Source organism: Uranotaenia lowii, chromosome 3 (genome assembly GCF_029784155.1).
Source record: "Uranotaenia lowii strain MFRU-FL chromosome 3, ASM2978415v1, whole genome shotgun sequence".
NCBI classification, from domain to species: Eukaryota; Metazoa; Arthropoda; class Insecta; order Diptera; family Culicidae; genus Uranotaenia; species Uranotaenia lowii.
The window spans coordinates 188,226,227-188,246,162 of NC_073693.1; the positions used below are offsets into that span (position 1 = coordinate 188,226,227).

General features: G+C 36.1%; 2 protein-coding genes across 2 annotated transcripts in view; one reads left to right on the top strand and one right to left on the bottom strand.

Annotated features, from left to right (window-relative positions):
• Positions 1 to 19,936, top strand: part of LOC129751451 (ATP-binding cassette sub-family F member 2) — a 520,520-nt gene that overhangs the window by 195,515 nt on the left and 305,069 nt on the right. The gene's annotated exons all lie outside the window — the stretch shown is intronic.
• On the bottom strand, positions 1,351 to 7,487 carry LOC129751450 (mucin-2). The gene has a single exon (XM_055746973.1). The coding sequence runs from the start codon at positions 6,995 to 6,997 to the stop codon at positions 4,037 to 4,039; it is 2,961 nt and encodes a 986-aa protein (XP_055602948.1). The 5' UTR covers positions 6,998 to 7,487; the 3' UTR covers positions 1,351 to 4,036.

The window sequence follows — 19,936 nt, forward strand, 5'->3', positions numbered from 1 at the left end:
TTAATAGATGAGTCACATTTTTACCAGTTTTCCAATCTTTATGAAATCGATCATTATTAATATAAGTCTTTCTACATTTAAGTTTTTCTGTATAAACAATAGTTTGCAAAAGCCTTCTTTTATGTATGAAAATTATAAACGAAACAAACACCGTGCTCCGTTTGATGTTTGATCTCTAGTAGTCTATTTGTTTGTTGCAGTCCAAGCGGAAGTGTTCATAATGCCATCTGATTTACTAAGAAGTAAACCACAAAATTGATGTTTGCTGTAGTAATTTAATACTAATTGTAAGGGTTTTTTGAGTATTTTGAAAATTATTTTTTCGAATCCTAACGAGGGCAGTTGCGTGTCTAAAATAGAAAATAAATAAAACAAAAACAGTAGAAAGATGCAGATGAAAGGCGTTGAGGTCGCCAAGGTATATTATGGTGGCAGCCAAATAGGTCAAGTCGAATTTCGAAATCCGACCATATACATTTTGTAGCTTGGCCCAAATAAACTGACCTGTGCCAAATTTCAGCTCAATTCGATTTGATTTAGGGGTACCTCATAGCGCTCAAAGTTTCGGTTTTTTAATCCTGAAAAATCATTAAAGGGGGGAAGGGGTGGGGGATGGACGCAAAGGAAAAAAATCGAAATTTAATTTTGATGCAAAATGACTTAAAAATTCCAAAAACATCGAAATTTGATGTCGTCTCGAAAAAAAATTTAGTTAAAATCGAGTATAAAATATTAAAAATTACCAAAGAACCCAAAAACAAATCGGAAAATCGGAATTTCAGTTTCGATCATGAATGAAAGAAAAGAAAAAAAAAATTCAGTTTTGATGCTAAATGAATGACTTAGAAATGCATTAAACGCCAAGATCTCAAAAAGGCGATTTTTTCCAAAAAAAAAAAATTTGAGGTTACACCACATCTCGAAGTTTCATGCATTTCTGAGTCATTTTGCTTCAAAATTAAAATCTAGATTTTCGGAATTTCCATCGGTTCCCCCTTTGACGATTTTTAAAATTTCAAAGTCGATTTTTGACATTTTTTTTTCCAATTAAAACCAGATTACGATGTTTTGTGCTTTTTTTTCAGTCATTTGGCGTCAACATTAAAATTTCTATTTTTCCGATTTCCTTTGACCCCCCCTTTTGGTGATTTTTGAGGGTCAGAATAGCGAAACTTTGAGCGCTATGAGGCACCCCTAAATCAAGTCCGATTGAGCTTAAATTTTGCACAGGTCAGTTTTTTAGGCTAATCTATAAAATGTATATGGGCGGTTTTGCCACCCTTATTTACAAAAAAAAAAACATAGGTTGTTTGGAGGTTATTTCGAAGATTGCAAAGAACAACATCAATGTTACATTTTCATCCATTTTATTTGTTTTCCATATAATTTAACCCTTTTCTCTTTTTCAATTCGATTACGTAATTCACTCATATGTATGCGTTCATAAACATAATCTCAATCTATTTATCATTTGATTATAATTTTAATACAGCGTCGTAAACTAAATAACTAATCTCATCGTTTGCTGACTGAGTTGTAAATAATAACATTATTATTGACTATCTGTGAGGCTGTTTGAAACATAAAATGGCAACATAATTCTATCAGCATGATACTTTTACACGTATTTTGCCTGATTGTGGTTGTTTCACAAATATAACCTTAAACAAAATAAAAACAACCCAATCAACAGGAAGAACTATTTGAGCGATCTAATAAAGGTTTGAGTTTGAGCAAATAAGATTTTTTTTCTGAACATGACAAAGTGTCTGACCTATTTGTTTTCTCACATGATATTTATGGTTTAATACACTGGTACTCAGATACACATTTTTTGAATTATTTTTTCCTATATGTGTTGAGTAGATGCATTACTGCTGCTGGATTTTACCATTATCAAATACACATTTAATGCTTACAACGATATGAAAATATTTTTTACTTCACGTTTGTTTTTCGTTTCTTTTGGCTACGTTTTCGAAATCAAATTGGATATGTGTTCAGACAAATGAGTAATGTTTTTTTTATGATTTACTTCACAACTGCGGATATGTCATTCTTTAAAGTTCCATTTTGTATTGCAAATTATCATGTTGTTGTTTCTGATATGATTAATTATGTTGTAATCATTTTTTTAATTTGTCTTTTATTAATTCGAATAGTTTTTCTTACTGATTTCAAATTAAACCTATTCGACCTTTTTTTTCTCTCATATAAACATATTGTCTTAAAAACTAAAAGATAACTTGATCCAGAGGCCGTTATATAAAAAAAGATTTATTTTGGCTCAATACTATATGTACAATATCAATTAAATAAAATATAACTTCTGTATGACGGCTGAACAAAACCTACAAAAATGTGTAACTGACTATACAGTATAGGTAACTAAACATTTCACTTTGCATAAGATGTTCTAAAAATACCACGCGTACATCTGTTTCACAAATGAATAAACAACCAAGTTATAACGAACTCACAATGTGGATTGGAAGATCATAAATTAAATGGCTCATAAAGGTGATGATAGCGCACCACCCAACAATACTGCGGAAAATACTCGAACGGAGTAGGCCGATGATGGTGATTGTATCACTTTATCCTGAGGGGGGAACACAACTTAACGTCCCGTTTGTAGAGAAGACAGAACAAAACAATACCAAAGTTTGCTGTGATTGAGACCAAGGACTTGGTTCCAAACTGGATACTTTAGGAAGGAATGGAAAGGGCGCGTGAGAGCAATGGATTCTGTTGCTTTACGCGGCGAAAAACGTTCCAATGGTTCCGACGGAAGCATTCCAACGGTTGAAGCTGAAGTTGTTTTGGTTTTCGAGGGTGGAAGTCGAAACTGAGCGGAGGTTGGAAACACAAAAACCAAAGAGAACGACAGAACAGAAGACGGGCCAGGCGGAAAACTCCTAATCCACAATAATAGGTAATTAATTAATCTAACACAACCATTTGATAATACAGTTTCGGTTCGCAGGATTATTATGTATGTACTGTGTCTGTTGATCGTAGCCTTTCTTAACCACTGGTCACAATGATTTGTGAAGCTTGGTTAGACACAAGATGATCTGTTTTGCTAATGTTTTTTTTTGTTTGTGTTTATTTTCCAACAACAAGAATGAATTTTTCGTATATAGTTCTTATTCAAACATTTTTACACTTAACATTTTATTCAATCCAGTTTGTACATTATTGGTTTATTTTTATATTTTTCTGTATGTGTTTCTTTAAATCTCTACTGATACATTTAGACGATTCTAAGAATATGAACCTTCTGTTTTTTCCTGTTATAGTGATAAAGGAGGTTTTCTTTAATAGGTACTTTGAAGTGTTTTAAATTCCTGCCGGTAGCTAATTTTTTGAATATTGCTTTTAAAATGATATTTAAAATATTTCATTTATCTGTTTGCATGATCGTTGTGAAATATTTTTCGTCTGAGAATGATCTATAACACCAATTAAATGTCCTTAAGATTGCGTTATCGGTGTTTATGTTCAAATGTAAATATTATTTTCTTATGCAAATGTATAACTTTGTTCAATTGCTTAGCTTATAATGCACCGATTATCCGGAAAACGGAGGAGTGTCGGTGCAAAATAAGAATAATTTATGCTATTGAGGTAGGTGTGGATGTGGCTTAAAATATTCACGTTTTCAATTAATCTAGTGATTGGCTATTAATCAGATTGTATCATTACATTGTCGCATCTTTTGAGGTAGAGTACTGCACCTGGTTTTGGTAAGTGAGGTTTCATAGGTAACTTTGTTTCGTTTTGTTTTTAGGAAACATGGTTTGTGATTTGCTTGCTCAGCATGCAACTGCTTTTATAGCAGATTACAGGTATTAAAATATGATTAAAGAAAACACAAAAGAAATCCATCATTGCTTTTCAATTTTTGTTCATACCAAAATGAATAATATTTTTTACCGTTTTATCAGATGGCCATCTTGTCCCGTTGCCGCTCGTCTTCTGCACGCCATACTGCTTATGGTTCTGGCGTAAGACAACGGGATGCACACCAATGTCATTCGTCGCCTACCATGATCTCCTTCAGAGTATTGACTCGCATTCCCATCTTTCCGGCTAAGATTTTCTTTGCTCCAGCGCTCGATTTCTTTTTATGAGTTTCGCAATGCTTTAGCATGTGATCTTTGCGTATGAATCCTTTACCACATTGATCGCACGCGTATGGTTTCGAACCGCTGTGCAGACACATGTGCCGTCGAAGATCAGTTTTATGATTGAACTGTTTCGGGCACAACTCACATTTGAATGGTTTTTCTCCGCCATGTTTCGCTAAATGCTCTTCGTAGGTTTGATCGCATGGAAAGCGTTTTCCACATCGATGGCATTTGAACGGTTTGTCACCAGAATGAAAGGTTTTGTTGTGCTGGGTTAAATAGCATACCTTGTTAAAGACCTTGTCGCATTCATCGCACCGGTGTACTTCGGCGGGACGACTGTCGGCCGAAATGTTGGTCTCGGTGGATGTTACACGCGGGGAACACGGTGCCGGAGACATTGACGGTGCCGTTGCAGCTGGTTGTGGTGTTTGCAGGCGGAGTTCAGTAAACAGGGAGTCGGTTTGTTGGTATTGCTCCGGTACATTCGGTGAAAAGGGGGGCGCCGTATCGCCTTGATACATCTCGGCGCCCCCCGGATATCGAGGGAATTCCGTCGAGATAGGAGTTATCGTTGACGGTAGAACGGTGACGCTAGCGTCGAAACCGTTGATTGAGAAAAAATGATCACTTGTAATCATGTCGCTGGTGTCGGATTGCGTTGCATGATTACCAATAATATGGTGATAGCTCGGTGCCTCCGGCAGGATGGTTTGGAATGATGGGATGCTGGTGTTGGTAATTAAAGGGCTGGTGATGTGGTAATGCTCCGTTGTATTGATGATGGACTGACTGTGGAGTGGCGATGGGATGCTGGTGGGGGTGGTGGTGGTGGTGATAATAGGCATTTGTTCCATTTGCTCCTGCTGGTGCAACATTTCCATGTTGCTGTTCGAGATGGTCTGCAGGTCCCTCGGTTGGGAGGCTAGGACGGAGGGACCTGCTACCCCGTTTGGGGGAACGGCTGAAGAGTTTGATTGAAGGTTGGAATTGTATTGGTGGAACCCCTGGTTCGAGGTTACTTGAGGTGCTGTAAACCCCGATGCACTGTATTGTGATCCATAGTCAGGACTTCTAGGAGGATCAGGAGGTGGTACCGGTTGTTGTATTGGCTGTTGAATTTGGGCTGTGGTTCCACGTCGACCTTTGTTGATATAATTAGGATCTCTTCCTGGGTGGTGATGAACGCTGATCGGCAAAGTAGCTGGATCAGGTTGACCACTAGACTTGACAGCATTCTTATGCAAAGTTGTATTATAGTGACGCTTCAAATGGCCAGAACTAGTGAACCATTTGTTGCAAGCTGTGCAATTGTAAGTCTTAGGACGCCTAGCTTCGTTGGTTTTCCAAGCAGTTCCCTTTTGCGGCAGTGCATTGTTTGGCAACGATGATGTAGGGGGTTCAAAATTCCTGAACTGTGAATTATTTTCTTGGGGTGTAGTCGTACTTGGAAAATCCGACGGGCTTGTAGCCATTTGGTTATTTTCACTTATTTCTTCAGGAAAAGGTTTCACCGATTGGTTGGCTGTTGGAGCTGAAGGAAGCGATGGAGGAAGATTGTACTCATTTTTAATGGCAGCAGGAGTCGCAATCGAAGCGTACTCGGTTTTAATATGCATTGGTGCATGCTGCTGGTATTCGCTTTTGATCGTCGGTGTTGGGGAGTACTCAGATTTGATGGGATGATGATAGTAAGGAGCTTTCAGCTCATGAGAAGCGTGTGGGGGCATGAAATTATGAGGATCATGTGGCCACATCATTGGATGTCGTTGCATCGATTGTAAGGGGTGTAACGAGTTCATGGGAGGCAGAACTGGTTCTGGTGGGTAGACCATTTTTTGTGAATCCAGATCTAGAATGTCTGATTGAGCTGGTTCTTCTTTGACAAACGGTGGTGGCGGTTGAGGATTATTACTATATGAGTATCCACTTTGTATGTCTGATTCTTCACTTCGATTCATATTGTTCGGTTCTACTGTTTGCTGAGCTGTTGATTGTTGAGATTGGTTCTGATGAATTGTTGCATCATGCTCATTTAATGCATCTTCTGTATCACACACGAGCCCGCACTTTTCGCATTGAATTGGAGACGGTGAAGGCGTCGGCGGAATGTGAGAAGTTCTTTGCTGAGGTGAAGTTGAGGTAGTTGAGGAAGCAACTGTTGTTGCAGCTTGAGGTGTTGCGTTATGGGTACTGCTTGACGAACTTACTTGAGGACTCAAACTAGCACTGTTGAGAGGAGCTGCTTCGTTATTTGGGGGAATTTGATGATGGTGATTACCGTTGCTGAGATTGTTATTGTTATAGGGATGGTATCTCGCTGAAGGCACTGCTTTGTACTCTGGCTGCGTCCGACCGGTAATGTGAGGAGGTGGTAACGGGTTCCCGTAATCAATTGTCGCAGGATGATAGTACGGATCATACCCGTGAATGTAGGTAGGATAATGCATTTCAGGAGCTATAATTGATGTTGGCTGTTGATATGGAGATGCACCTCCAGTAAAACTCTGTGGCGTACCTGGCTCAGGAATCGTCGACGGTTGAGGAGTTGACGGTTGATTATCACTCGAATCAGCAGCGGCTGCTATCGTTTGATGGGGCGAAGTAGATTTGATGTGTGATTTCAACGATGGTTGGTTGTTGTTTTCTGAATCTGATGTTGGCGTCGTTGATGTTGCCGAACTGGGTACACTCCCGGTAGAAGTTGGAGCCCAACAATTCATTGTTTCATGATGATAGTGCATATGCACTTGAAGGGATGAAGAGCTCTCGAAAAAGAGTCCACAATGAGAGCAATTATGATGCCCACCTAAGCCCGGTTGTGCTTGGGGGACCCCATGTAGAGTTCCCCCATTACTGGCCATAACTTGTTAAACACCACTGGCAAAAATCTTTCATGGATGCGTCCGTATTTAATCCAATTTCTTCGATTCAGAACTATCAAACACATACAGTTTCTAGCACATCTGGCTTCCACACGTTGTCATGATTATAATAATGTTTTCCTGCGTTTCATTGAATATCACCGATCACACTAATTAACTTAGAAAATCGAATGACTTCAAAATGTTTACACAAAACAAAATCAGAAAACAAAAAAGTCAACGACAGTTTTTCTTCCACTCTGATTTACATAGATAAACGATAAATTTTAATTATCACTTTGAATCGAAAGCCCAACCAGCACTGGCATACGTAGTTAATTCGAATGCAACCTCCGACTGTCACAATTTTGTCTCTTGAGCACCAAAACTATTATTGGCTTAGCCACTGTTCTGGCTTATATGGCAAAACGGAAAGAAAACTAATTCACGTTCGTATCGGTCGAGGACGCGTTGTCAAATGAAACCTAAATTTAGCTTCGAAACAAATAGAGCCCAACGGCTCAACAACTGGACGTCTCCAAACAATTTAGGCGAAAATATGTTTAATCTTCTGCATCTCTACACACACTCGCATCCACTTACTCTTTCTATCATGCACGCACACCCTCCCCCTCCACTAGTAGAAATCGCATCGAGTCGCATCGTCTTAATGCTGGTCGGTAGTGTTGTACATAAAGAGTGGCCAGTATTTCTTATATACAGCTAGGCAACATCACTGATGCGAAAGAGTAAGAGAAGGATATTAGAAGTGTGCATGGACACTCACACAGCGATGGTTTCTGCCGGACAAACCATCAGAAACCGGCTGCCCGGCTGCCTGCCTAAGTCTTTTGTAGCTAAGAAAGCTGGACCATCAAATTCAGCTGAGTAGAGTAAACCCAACAGTCTAACAAAACGGGAGCAGTTAGATTTGCCTGGCTCAGGAATAAGTAAAACATAAAGATTACCTGGTCATTGCTTGGCGTAAAATTCAACTAGAATAGTTTTACCGACATAATAAACTATCTTAATCGATTAAAGGATCTTCGGAACATCTTCTAGCAACAGCTTCTTCAGCAACAGTTCAACTACGATCGGAAAAGCATTTTCCAACCCATTAAACATGTGTGAGTGTTACGAAGAGTTGCAAATTGAGGATAAAGCATAACAAAACATAAAAGCAGTCTCCGTAGTTAAACAAATGCTCTCTCAAATCTCTCTCAACAAACCACGTGTTCTTTGTACAAAATTTACGCGCCTTGTGTGGCTGCCGAGAGAACCTCACCTGACTGGCTAGAAAGGTTTGGCGCGTCTCGCGGAATGCATTTCCATCTCTTGTCGCTCATTTTTTGTACGAGAATGGAACACCTAGGTTAAAGCGGGACAACCATTGCTATCCAGCATGGTTCTCTTTTCCTCCGATGCGTCACTATTTGACCACCCTGAAGATCGCCGATGGCAGCAGCAGCATCCCTTATTCGGTGCCGAAACAGTGTTAGTGTGAGAAAAGAAAGATTCCATCGGAGATCAGAAAAACAGGACACATTTGACGAAACTAAATCCGCACCCCGGCTGGCTGGAAGGAATATTTCGGTTCCATGTCCATGTCGGCCGGTTATGAACTATACCAATACACACGCACATTAATTAGTTGCGTGGCGCTTTTCATTGACGCTTCATTCCTTCGGTCAGTTAGCTCTGCCAGCCAAAGAATCAGTTGTTTTTCCTCATTTTTCCTTTGGTGCACTATTCTGCCGGCAGAAAAAGTGTATAATGCTACTGCGTCCTATATATGTTTGACCCAAAACCTGACGAACCTAAAGGGACTCAGACCGGGACGGCCGGCTTCGTCTGTCATTGCTGCTGTAGGTCAGAGATCCTGAATATTCATTCAAATCATATGCTGGGGTAACCTTTTTTTTCTTTCTGTGATGGAAAACTGCATTTTGGTAACAAAAAATCTAAACAATATCTTTTCGAAGACAAGTGCGAAACAAGCCATTCAAACCCCGAGGCTTTTCGATTTATTAAATAACTTTCCCACAAATTACCTTCAAAAGCTATCAGTTTATAATTCATCCTATTTAAAATAAAAAAATAATCATTTCAAGTCTACAAACCTAGTTGAATATTCTGATTCTTATTTTAAATATTTTTTGTCTCGATTGGTAATTCTTTGGTATTGAGCTAAATTCTACAATTGAATGAATCAGACTATAGTCTTCATAGCAATTGTATATTTGTACTAGGATCGAAAGAAAACGAATCATAATAAATTGACTCCTCAAAATTTATGCCCCTTCTGAAAAGTCTTCCTCTGTTTTCTTAGGCGTTTTAATAATCTTCTGTAAATCGCTCATGTGCTTCAATACATGTATTTCAACAAAATTTTTTGGAAGATCCATTAGACAAGGTTGGCTATAATATATATAAATTTCATGTTTTAGCTTAGCTTAGCTAAGCTCGTTTGACTACTCATATCCACCTTAAATCGCTGAACTAAACAAACATAATGGTGCTTGGGATTATCAGTACATTCCCGATGCACAAAACTGATGTTCTCCCTTTTGAGAAATGATCAATAACGGTGCCGGCCACGTTCTAGTAGACAATGTGGATAAAAGCAAAGAATGTCAGTAAGATACTTTACAGGTTCAACTTACAACCGAGTATTCGACTCCAAAAAATAACTTCAAATAGTCAGAAACAGAGATAAGTTAGTATCATCAGGATCGAAACATTGCATTTATACAAAATATGTTTGAACATCATTTTTCGAGCCGATTTCCCTTTCTGTTATTTCTGCTCCAATAATGAATCTATCATACGTCTCGTGCTCGAACTATAGTTTAATATCAAAATAAAATTCATTCCAGTAAATTAGTTTTGTTCTCCAATGATAAATATGTACATTTAAAAAATCTAAATCAAACCCATAATAAATTTTAAATATTTCTTGAAACATTAAGTCAAATCGATCTACAGTCTTCAAAAAAGTTATTAAATGAGTTAAAATATTCTATATCAAATACTCAAAGACTTCCTTGAACAGTTTAAGAAGTAGTTATAACTTATGTTATCTATTCAAATATCTAAAAAATGTGCAATCTGAATCAAGATCTGAATCCTTGATTGAATGATGGATGATATTTACCCAAGCAACCAAAAGTCACATATTTACTTGAATGAAGGCATTGAAAGTTACATATTGGTTAATAAGTCACAAAAAGTGCATTGATGTGCTTTCAAAATGAAATAACCACTTCGAGTTTTAGTTTCAGTTAGACCAACATCTAGACGTGGTTTTGTGGTAGCGTGTTCGATTCCCACCACGAAGGTCAGAGTTCGATCCCCAAGCTGGGCAAGTTTTTTTTTTTATCAATAAGTAATTTGGTTATTGAGTGACCATTCTGATGCGATATATGTAGGAAATACAGGAAAGAAGCAATTGAGCAATTTGTCGAGTTTGGAATCCGGTGCGCGGCATCATGGCGGCACCAAGTACAGAACATAGTAAATAATCAAGAGAAGGTAATATGAACCGAATCCAAGGGCTCAGTTGAGAAAGAGACTGATTTTTTGCTGCTTTTGCGATTTTTTTGGAAGCTGAATTAAAAGACTGCTGGAAGTTGAATAGAAGATCATTAAGACTTGTTTTGGAACTTGAAAGTATCAATAAGAACTTAAATTTTGAGCTGCATAGAACATACTTCATATCAATGATGGGGCTGAGTAGGCGCTTTTGTACCTGTTTTATGGGACTTTTGGTTGCTTTTCATATAGGTTTATTAGTTCACCAATTTGCTCAATTTTAAAACTTCCATGCGCCACAGAGTGGGCCAGGAACCACACTTTTGCGGTCAAAATTGACTACAGGCCAGAGGCTTCGTTGTAGCTCATCGGTGTCTTGGACAAAGTTACTCGGCTGTATTTGCGCTATCTATGGATGGATTTGAAGTAGTTCTATTTTTCTCCGCAAGGTGGCGCCAAAATCTAACTTTTTACAAAAGCAAGATACAGGCATGGTTTCTTCTACAAAGTTGTTCATTATACTTTTCACATAAACTTTGTAGAACATTGTTAAGCTCTATGTTGTGTACTTACCTCGCAAAAATAATAATTTAAGGAACCTTGCAAAAAATGGTTTTTTTCACATATTTTTGTTTTTAGCTTTACAATACCTCAAATTTCCACAGTATTCGATTGGAATAGACTCAAATGAGATATTCTAGTGGAAAACTTATTCGTTTAGTAGATTTTTTCTGTCAAAATCGCAAAAATAGGGTAAAATTATACATTTTTCAAATTGCAATAACTTGCTTGCGAGCAGTTTGGCGTACCTCATTTTTCGAGAAGTGACAGTTGTGATTATGATCTAAATGCATGTAGAAAATGTCGGTGGGTTCTCGTGGGTTCCTTGCCAAATGATTTAATAAAGTTGGTTAATTTTCAATACAAATTCACATATTTTAAGACCTTTTTCAAAGAAAACATCCACATTTCTCGTAGAAAATTCGAATTTTCATCGTTCAGTTATTGGATAAATCTATTGCATGATGATTGAATAAAAAAAAATCGCACATGTTTTGCACTTTTAGTCAAATTTGTAAAAATATTTTTTTTTAAATTAATAAAAAAAACAGTTTTCAATAATTTTTAATTTTTTTAATTTTTTTTTCAAATTTGCTTAATTGCTTAATTATGCATCGCAATTGACTAAAGCAATAATAAAACGACGAAAATTCGACTTTTCTGCGAGAAATGCGGATATTTTCTTTAGAAAAGGTCTTAAAATATGTGAATTTGTATTGAAAATTAATCAACTTTATAAAATCATTTGCAAAGGAACTCACCAGAACCCACCGACATAATCTACATGCATTTAGATCATAATCACAACTGTCACTTTTCGAAAAATGAGGTACGCCAAACTGCTCGCAAGCAAGTTAATGCAATTTGAAAAATGTATAATTTTACCCTATTTTTTTGCGATTTTGACAGAAAAAATCTACTAAACGAATAAGTTTTCCACTAGAATATCTCATTTGAGTCCATTCCAATCGAATACTGTGGAAATTTGAGGTATTGTATAGCTAAAAACAAAAATATGTGAAAAAAAACCATTTTTTGCAAGGTTTCCTTAAATTATTATTTTCGCAAGGTAAGTACACAACATAGAGCTTAACAATGTTCTACAAAGTTTATGTGAAAAGTATAATGAACAACTTTGTAGAAGAAACCATGCCTGTATCTTGCTTTTGTAAAAAGTTAGATTTTGGCGCCACCTTGCGGAGAAAAATAGAACTACTTCAAATCCATCCATAGATAGCGCAAATACAGCCGAGTAACTTTGTCCAAGACACCGATGAGCTACAACGAAGCCTCTGGCCTGTAGTCAATTTTGACCGCAAAAGTGTGGTTCCTGGCCCACTGTGCGCCATATCAGGTGATTTGACAAATGATTTGAATTCTGGAGGAAGTCAGAATATACCAAAAATTAGGCAACAAAAATTTATCCTTTTACCTTCAGCTTTGGAAGAAGCAATTCTTAAACTTCGATCTTAAACTGAAACACTTATTTGGTTTGGAGAGTTAACCAAATCTTTCGTCTTTTGGGATGTCACAACCGCAAGGCTTTCAAAATTGCACATAGAGAAAAGATTGAAAAATGGACAAGAAAAACGAAGAACAAAAATCGATGAAACACCTAAGACTGTATTCAAAGCGCACTTACATGAAAAGTCCCAAATTTGAAGCAATTGTGTCGAACATCAAACAACATAATTTCTCCAAAACGTGAAGGTAGAATATTAGTTCAATTTTTTTTAAAATCCTAATTATTATTTGTATCACTGTTTTCATTATTATTATTATTTGTTACAGTACCCCAAATCGCCATTGTAGAAAATGGGTTCCAATTTGTGTTTTGAAGGTACTTCTATTACTATTATTTTTCATGATATTAAGCTTTCAGAAAAATAAGCGGCTGAGTTGATTGAAGGCAAAAAGTCTCAATCTAATAGAAAAATGTTCAATTTCAAGCAAGCCCTAAAACACTGGTTAATCAAAGTCAAACAGTAGAAAGTCTCAAACTTGATAGAGGTCAACGCCACCCAATCGAAATTGAAGGCAAAAAATAAATCTACATGTGCGGCAATCATATTTCTCCAGTTTTAGAGTTTGCTATTTTTGCCTTCGCCGAATTCGAAGCATTTTTGACGGAAGATATATGTCGTCGTCGGTTAATCTTTTGATATCATGCCATTGCCTTTTTCATATTGTTCTAATTTTCTCGAGATTTACGCTGATGCCGCTCGCCTTGTCTTCTGGATGGATCAGTTTCGTGTCTGTGATACCACGCGAGATTGTCCGATAGAAGAGCTCTCATGGGGCAACATAATGACATTAATTATAAGCTAGTCAAATTTATGTTTCTCCTACATCGCTCAAAACCTCCTTGGGCTGTCATTACATGTGCAGTCAATCTTTTCTTATTTTTTCATTACGGGATGGCCTTCAATCTATGAGCTAGACATAGAGTTAGCAGAGCACAAGCTGCAAAAGATCACATGTTATTTTGCTCGTTGGCTGTACCTCTAAAGTTCAGCAGAAGACGCACACAATCTGCAACGAGCGTTATTTCAAGGTCCTTTTTAGAGTTTCTAAGTTCCATGGGCAGCATACCAGCACACATCTTTGAGTGAAGAACTATTATGATGCCATTGGGACAAAACTGACAACGTGGCACATCCTTGCTTGCAGTTTAGGCTTCTTCCTCATTCCGTTCCCTAGCTGGCAGGCAGCTTTCTAAACCACCAACACGAGAGGAATGAAACTGAAAAGAGAATGAAGAAATGAAAAAAGGATTCCATTGGACGAGTTTTCAACTCAGCATCCTGAAGAGAAGCTTAATGCGGTGCAGCAAAAACTCGTAGAGCGTTTCCAATGGATTGAAGTAACTGCTGACCGTAGAAAAGTGTATTAAACTATAGGGTGAAGTACATTGCGTTGCACAGATATTTCAGCTCGAAAATAATTTACGGATTGATAAACAATTAGGTAGGGGAAATAAGGCCATAATGGCCACACGAGGCTAGATAAGCACTTTCAGCGTTAGTAAAGCTGTGTGTTTTGGAACTTTCTTCCAAGCACAGCTTTTTAAGAGCACATTTCTCATTTATATCCGTATGAAATACTCGGGATTCTCGGGATCTTCTGGTAGCCTGATTCTTTAGAAAATAATGTTTATTGAAATGAAGAGTTTCAATAATTTCATAATATTTATTTTCAAAGTGAGGAAAAAAAGTAGTTTGAATTAACTCCAAATAAGATCGCTCAAGAATATGAACGAACTGCACTTTTTTATGCAAGGAATTTATTACATTTATCCCTATCAAAAACGAATTTCACCTTTTTGTTTTGAGGGTAAATTATCTTGAGTGGAACTATTTACTTTTCCTAAGATCTAGGCAATTATTAATCTAATCAAAATGTTAAAAAAAAACAATTTTTCAAAATTTTTTCATACATGATTTGTCATTTTTGCTAGAATTAAAAGATTAGATTAAATAATGTTAGTAGAAGCTTCGCACCTTTGGGTGTTAAACGAACACGTAAATGAGTTTCAGAATCAAGATTAAATTATCAAGATGAATATTTCGTTGGGAAATTCAAACTGCAGGAGATCGCATTATTATAATTTTGAGTTGTTAGTTACATTTCAAAATCTTAAATTTTTCACCAAGTCATTTTGAATACATTATTCTTCAGAAAATTAGGAATTTAAAGTAAAATTTGAATTTATTTTGCCATGTTTAAATAAAAAAAAACTGATTTATACAGGTTGCGCCAACAGAATCTGATATTAATTTCGAATAACCCCTCCAATTTAAGTTGATTTTAAAAAACAAACAAGATTCTTTTAGAAAATTTTTCGCCACATTCCAAACCAGATTTAGAATACGACATCGATAAAATGTCCATTTCAATTTGATACTCAAAAGCAGCTTTTTTGCAGACATTCTGCTTAATATTGACCAGCATTTTGGGCTTAAGTTCATCAGTGTTCTTCGATTAGCTGGCGTATACTTTACTTCGCAAATTTATCCCCTCAGAGGCGGACGAATAGAAACCTGGCAATTTGCTACAGACCCGTACTCGAAGAAATTCGTCGCCAAACTACGGATCGTCTTGTTTGTAGGCGCTTAGTTCCTGCCATATTTTCTACGAAAGCACGCATAGTTTTCATATTTGAACTATATTGTTTTATGTAAAGCGTTACAATTTCACCACGTTTTTTAGGTGTGTATCGTCTCAAAGCAAAAATGGTACTAAATTACGATTCGAAGCTGTGTTCATCTGTCAAAATCGGTTGAAAAATAGCTGAGTTATTCGACGTTTAAATCGGATCCTGTTGGCGCACGCTGTATATTTGAAAAATCATCCACAAGATTTTTATTTTGGAATTGATTTTCAATGGCAAATATTTTCTAAGATCTTTTTGGTGTATTGTTTAACATTGTTTGTGTTCCAGTTTTTTTTTTAAAGCCAAATTTCAAACTTGAATCAAATATCGATCCCTGGAGTATCTCGTCACGATATGATTTTCTTCACTCTTAAGTATTTTCGCCAAAATAGCACAACAGGATACTGGTATCGTGATTATAAAAATTATGATAGTGATAGCCTAAATACTGCTCTTCAGAAGATGAATATTGGTAGTTTGTTAAGCATTAATGATTTAAAGCATTCTTCATTTAAACATTTAAGAAACAAAGTGAATACACTTATTCGTACTGCAAAAATTGAACATGATAAACAGCGCATTGATTTTAATCTACCCCCTAAAGCTCTTTGGAAAAACCTAAAAACTTTGGGTTTGTCAAAAAGATCTGTAAGTGATCAACACAGCAGTTTTTCTCCAGATGAAATCAATCAATATTTTTCTACTAATTTTACAACTTGTAGTAGCACGGAGACTTGGTAGGCTGTGGCTGAGTGAGGAGGACAGGTTTTTTCTGTCATCGAAAAATTAGAGAAAAATTCAAATCCCGGAAAATTGACGGAACTAACAAATCGAGTAACGGAAACGGATCTCCCGGAAAGCAAACAATCTCCCCCTCCAGATTAAAATAGCTGTTTTGCGGAACCGCGGACTCCTTTTCATCTATAGATCCTATAGGATTGGCATTTTTGGTGAGCCCGTTCCTTTATTTTACTCTATTTATACTTTCTATTTATACTTTAGTTTATTTTGCAGTGTAAATCCATTTGAGTAAAATTTCGATTTTAAAAATTTTGATTTCCGTTCGTGATTAAAAATTTAAATACCTGCTGATATGATTTTTTTTTGGCAAAAACTTAACGTAAGATTTGTAAACGTTTGAGTACATGTCATAAACATGAGGCCGCTTTAAAACACGATAGCTGTTATTTATTTTAATTATCGCTTCGCTTTCAATGTAAGGTTTTGCCTATAACAAATGATAGTTTATTTTCTAGGTTCAATGTAGGTTCAATGTGGCCAGCGTATAGGGACTTAAACACTAGAAATCTTTTGTAATTTTTGTGGATTACTTCAAATGTGTCACACGGTAGCAACCTCGAATGTTTGTTTTATTATTCTCAAATGAACAATAATCACAACTTTGGTGTTGTTTGTAACCAGGTTTTGCTAGGATTTTTTTCGTAGATAATCTTCGAATGGTGTTTCAGGAAAGCTTCGAATTGTTTAAATCGCATCTTAAAACTGTAAAAGTAGAGGTATGATGGTATCCTATTTACCTCTTATATCTTGGCGTATCTAAATTTTAATTCAACTGGTAGATAGTTCAAGTAAATAAACTGGGTTGTTATTGAATACAACTGTTTTAAAGCAATATTATTCAAATTTTTCCCATGTGTCCAGATTTCATTAAATATTTCAAATTATCGCGATGAAGAAGACCTTATTTAGTTTTTTTTACTTAAAATTGTAGCGGGCTTGAAAAAACGATAAAGTTATGCGAAAGTTAGCCATTAGTTAAAAACAGTTTTCTCTGCTACATGAAAAATATACGATTTTTATACAAAAAATTTCGAAAATTTCATTTTTCTTTAAAGTGCTTCAAAATGTTGCAAATAATAGTGATGAATTCTAATATTCAAACGATGCGTTTAAATCCAATCTTTTCTTAGTTAATATGTTAGAAGTGGTTTATAGCTAAATTGGTTTATAGTTGGCGTTTTACACAAACAATATGAGTACAGGAGTATATTTGGTTCATTTTTTAAGATCACAACACAGTCAAAAGTGTCTCCAGATCATATCCTTTTGCCCACTCTCCTTAACAAAATTATTTGCTAGGATGCAGAGGTGACCTCGGTCCTAAAGCGCAAAGTTATACCTTTCATCCCTTTCTCTATTTTTCCCAACTATCTATTGACTACTAGGACGTGGCCGGCGCCGTTATTGACGATCAAAGAGAGAGCATCAGTTTTGTACAATGAGAATGAGCTACTAATCCCAAGTACCATTCTTTTGACCTTTGTACAAAATTGATGGCCTCGGTCAATCACGGAGTAGCAAAGCAAAAATGGTACTAAATTACGATTCGAAGCTGTGTTCATCTGTCAAAATCGGTTGAAAAATAGCTGAGTTATTCGACGTTTAAATCGGATCCTGTTGGCGCACGCTGTATATTTGAAAAATCATCCACAAGATTTTTATTTTGGAATTGATTTTCAATGGCAAATATTTTCTAAGATCTTTTTGGTGTATTGTTTAACATTGTTTGTGTTCCAGTTTTTTTTTTAAAGCCAAATTTCAAACTTGAATCAAATATCGATCCCTGGAGTATCTCGTCACGATATGATTTTCTTCACTCTTAAGTATTTTCGCCAAAATAGCACAACAGGATACTGGTATCGTGATTATAAAAATTATGATAGTGATAGCCTAAATACTGCTCTTCAGAAGATGAATATTGGTAGTTTGTTAAGCATTAATGATTTAAAGCATTCTTCATTTAAACATTTAAGAAACAAAGTGAATACACTTATTCGTACTGCAAAAATTGAACATGATAAACAGCGCATTGATTTTAATCTACCTCCTAAAGCTCTTTGGAAAAACCTAAAAACTTTGGGTTTGTCAAAAAGATCTGTAAGTGATCAACACAGCAGTTTTTCTCCAGATGAAATCAATCAATATTTTTCTACTAATTTTACAACTTGTAGTAGCACGGAGACTTGGTAGGCTGTGGCTGAGTGAGGAGGACAGGTTTTTTCTGTCATCGAAAAATTAGAGAAAAATTCAAATCCCGGAAAATTGACGGAACTAACAAATCGAGTAACGGAAACGGATCTCCCGGAAAGCAAACAATCTCCCCCTCCAGATTAAAATAGCTGTTTTGCGGAACCGCGGACTCCTTTTCATCTATAGATCCTATAGGATTGGCATTTTTGGTGAGCCCGTTCCTTTATTTTACTCTATTTATACTTTCTATTTATACTTTAGTTTATTTTGCAGTGTAAATCCATTTGAGTAAAATTTCGATTTTAAAAATTTTGATTTCCGTTCGTGATTAAAAATTTAAATACCTGCTGATATGATTTTTTTTTGGCAAAAACTTAACGTAAGATTTGTAAACGTTTGAGTACATGTCATAAACATGAGGCCGCTTTAAAACACGATAGCTGTTATTTATTTTAATTATCGCTTCGCTTTCAATGTAAGGTTTTGCCTATAACAAATGATAGTTTATTTTCTAGGTTCAATGTAGGTTCAATGTGGCCAGCGTATAGGGACTTAAACACTAGAAATCTTTTGTAATTTTTGTGGATTACTTCAAATGTGTCACACGGTAGCAACCTCGAATGTTTGTTTTATTATTCTCAAATGAACAATAATCACAACTTTGGTGTTGTTTGTAACCAGGTTTTGCTAGGATTTTTTTCGTAGATAATCTTCGAATGGTGTTTCAGGAAAGCTTCGAATTGTTTAAATCGCATCTTAAAACTGTAAAAGTAGAGGTATGATGGTATCCTATTTACCTCTTATATCTTGGCGTATCTAAATTTTAATTCAACTGGTAGATAGTTCAAGTAAATAAACTGGGTTGTTATTGAATACAACTGTTTTAAAGCAATATTATTCAAATTTTTCCCATGTGTCCAGATTTCATTAAATATTTCAAATTATCGCGATGAAGAAGACCTTATTTAGTTTTTTTTACTTAAAATTGTAGCGGGCTTGAAAAAACGATAAAGTTATGCGAAAGTTAGCCATTAGTTAAAAACAGTTTTCTCTGCTACATGAAAAATATACGATTTTTATACAAAAAATTTCGAAAATTTCATTTTTCTTTAAAGTGCTTCAAAATGTTGCAAATAATAGTGATGAATTCTAATATTCAAACGATGCGTTTAAATCCAATCTTTTCTTAGTTAATATGTTAGAAGTGGTTTATAGCTAAATTGGTTTATAGTTGGCGTTTTACACAAACAATATGAGTACAGGAGTATATTTGGTTCATTTTTTAAGATCACAACACAGTCAAAAGTGTCTCCAGATCATATCCTTTTGCCCACTCTCCTTAACAAAATTATTTGCTAGGATGCAGAGGTGACCTCGGTCCTAAAGCGCAAAGTTATACCTTTCATCCCTTTCTCTATTTTTCCCAACTATCTATTGACTACTAGGACGTGGCCGGCGCCGTTATTGACGATCAAAGAGAGAGCATCAGTTTTGTACAATGAGAATGAGCTACTAATCCCAAGTACCATTCTTTTGACCTTTGTACAAAATTGATGGCCTCGGTCAATCACGGAGTAGCAAAGCAAAAATGGTACTAAATTACGATTCGAAGCTGTGTTCATCTGTCAAAATCGGTTGAAAAATAGCTGAGTTATTCGACGTTTAAATCGGATCCTGTTGGCGCACGCTGTATATTTGAAAAA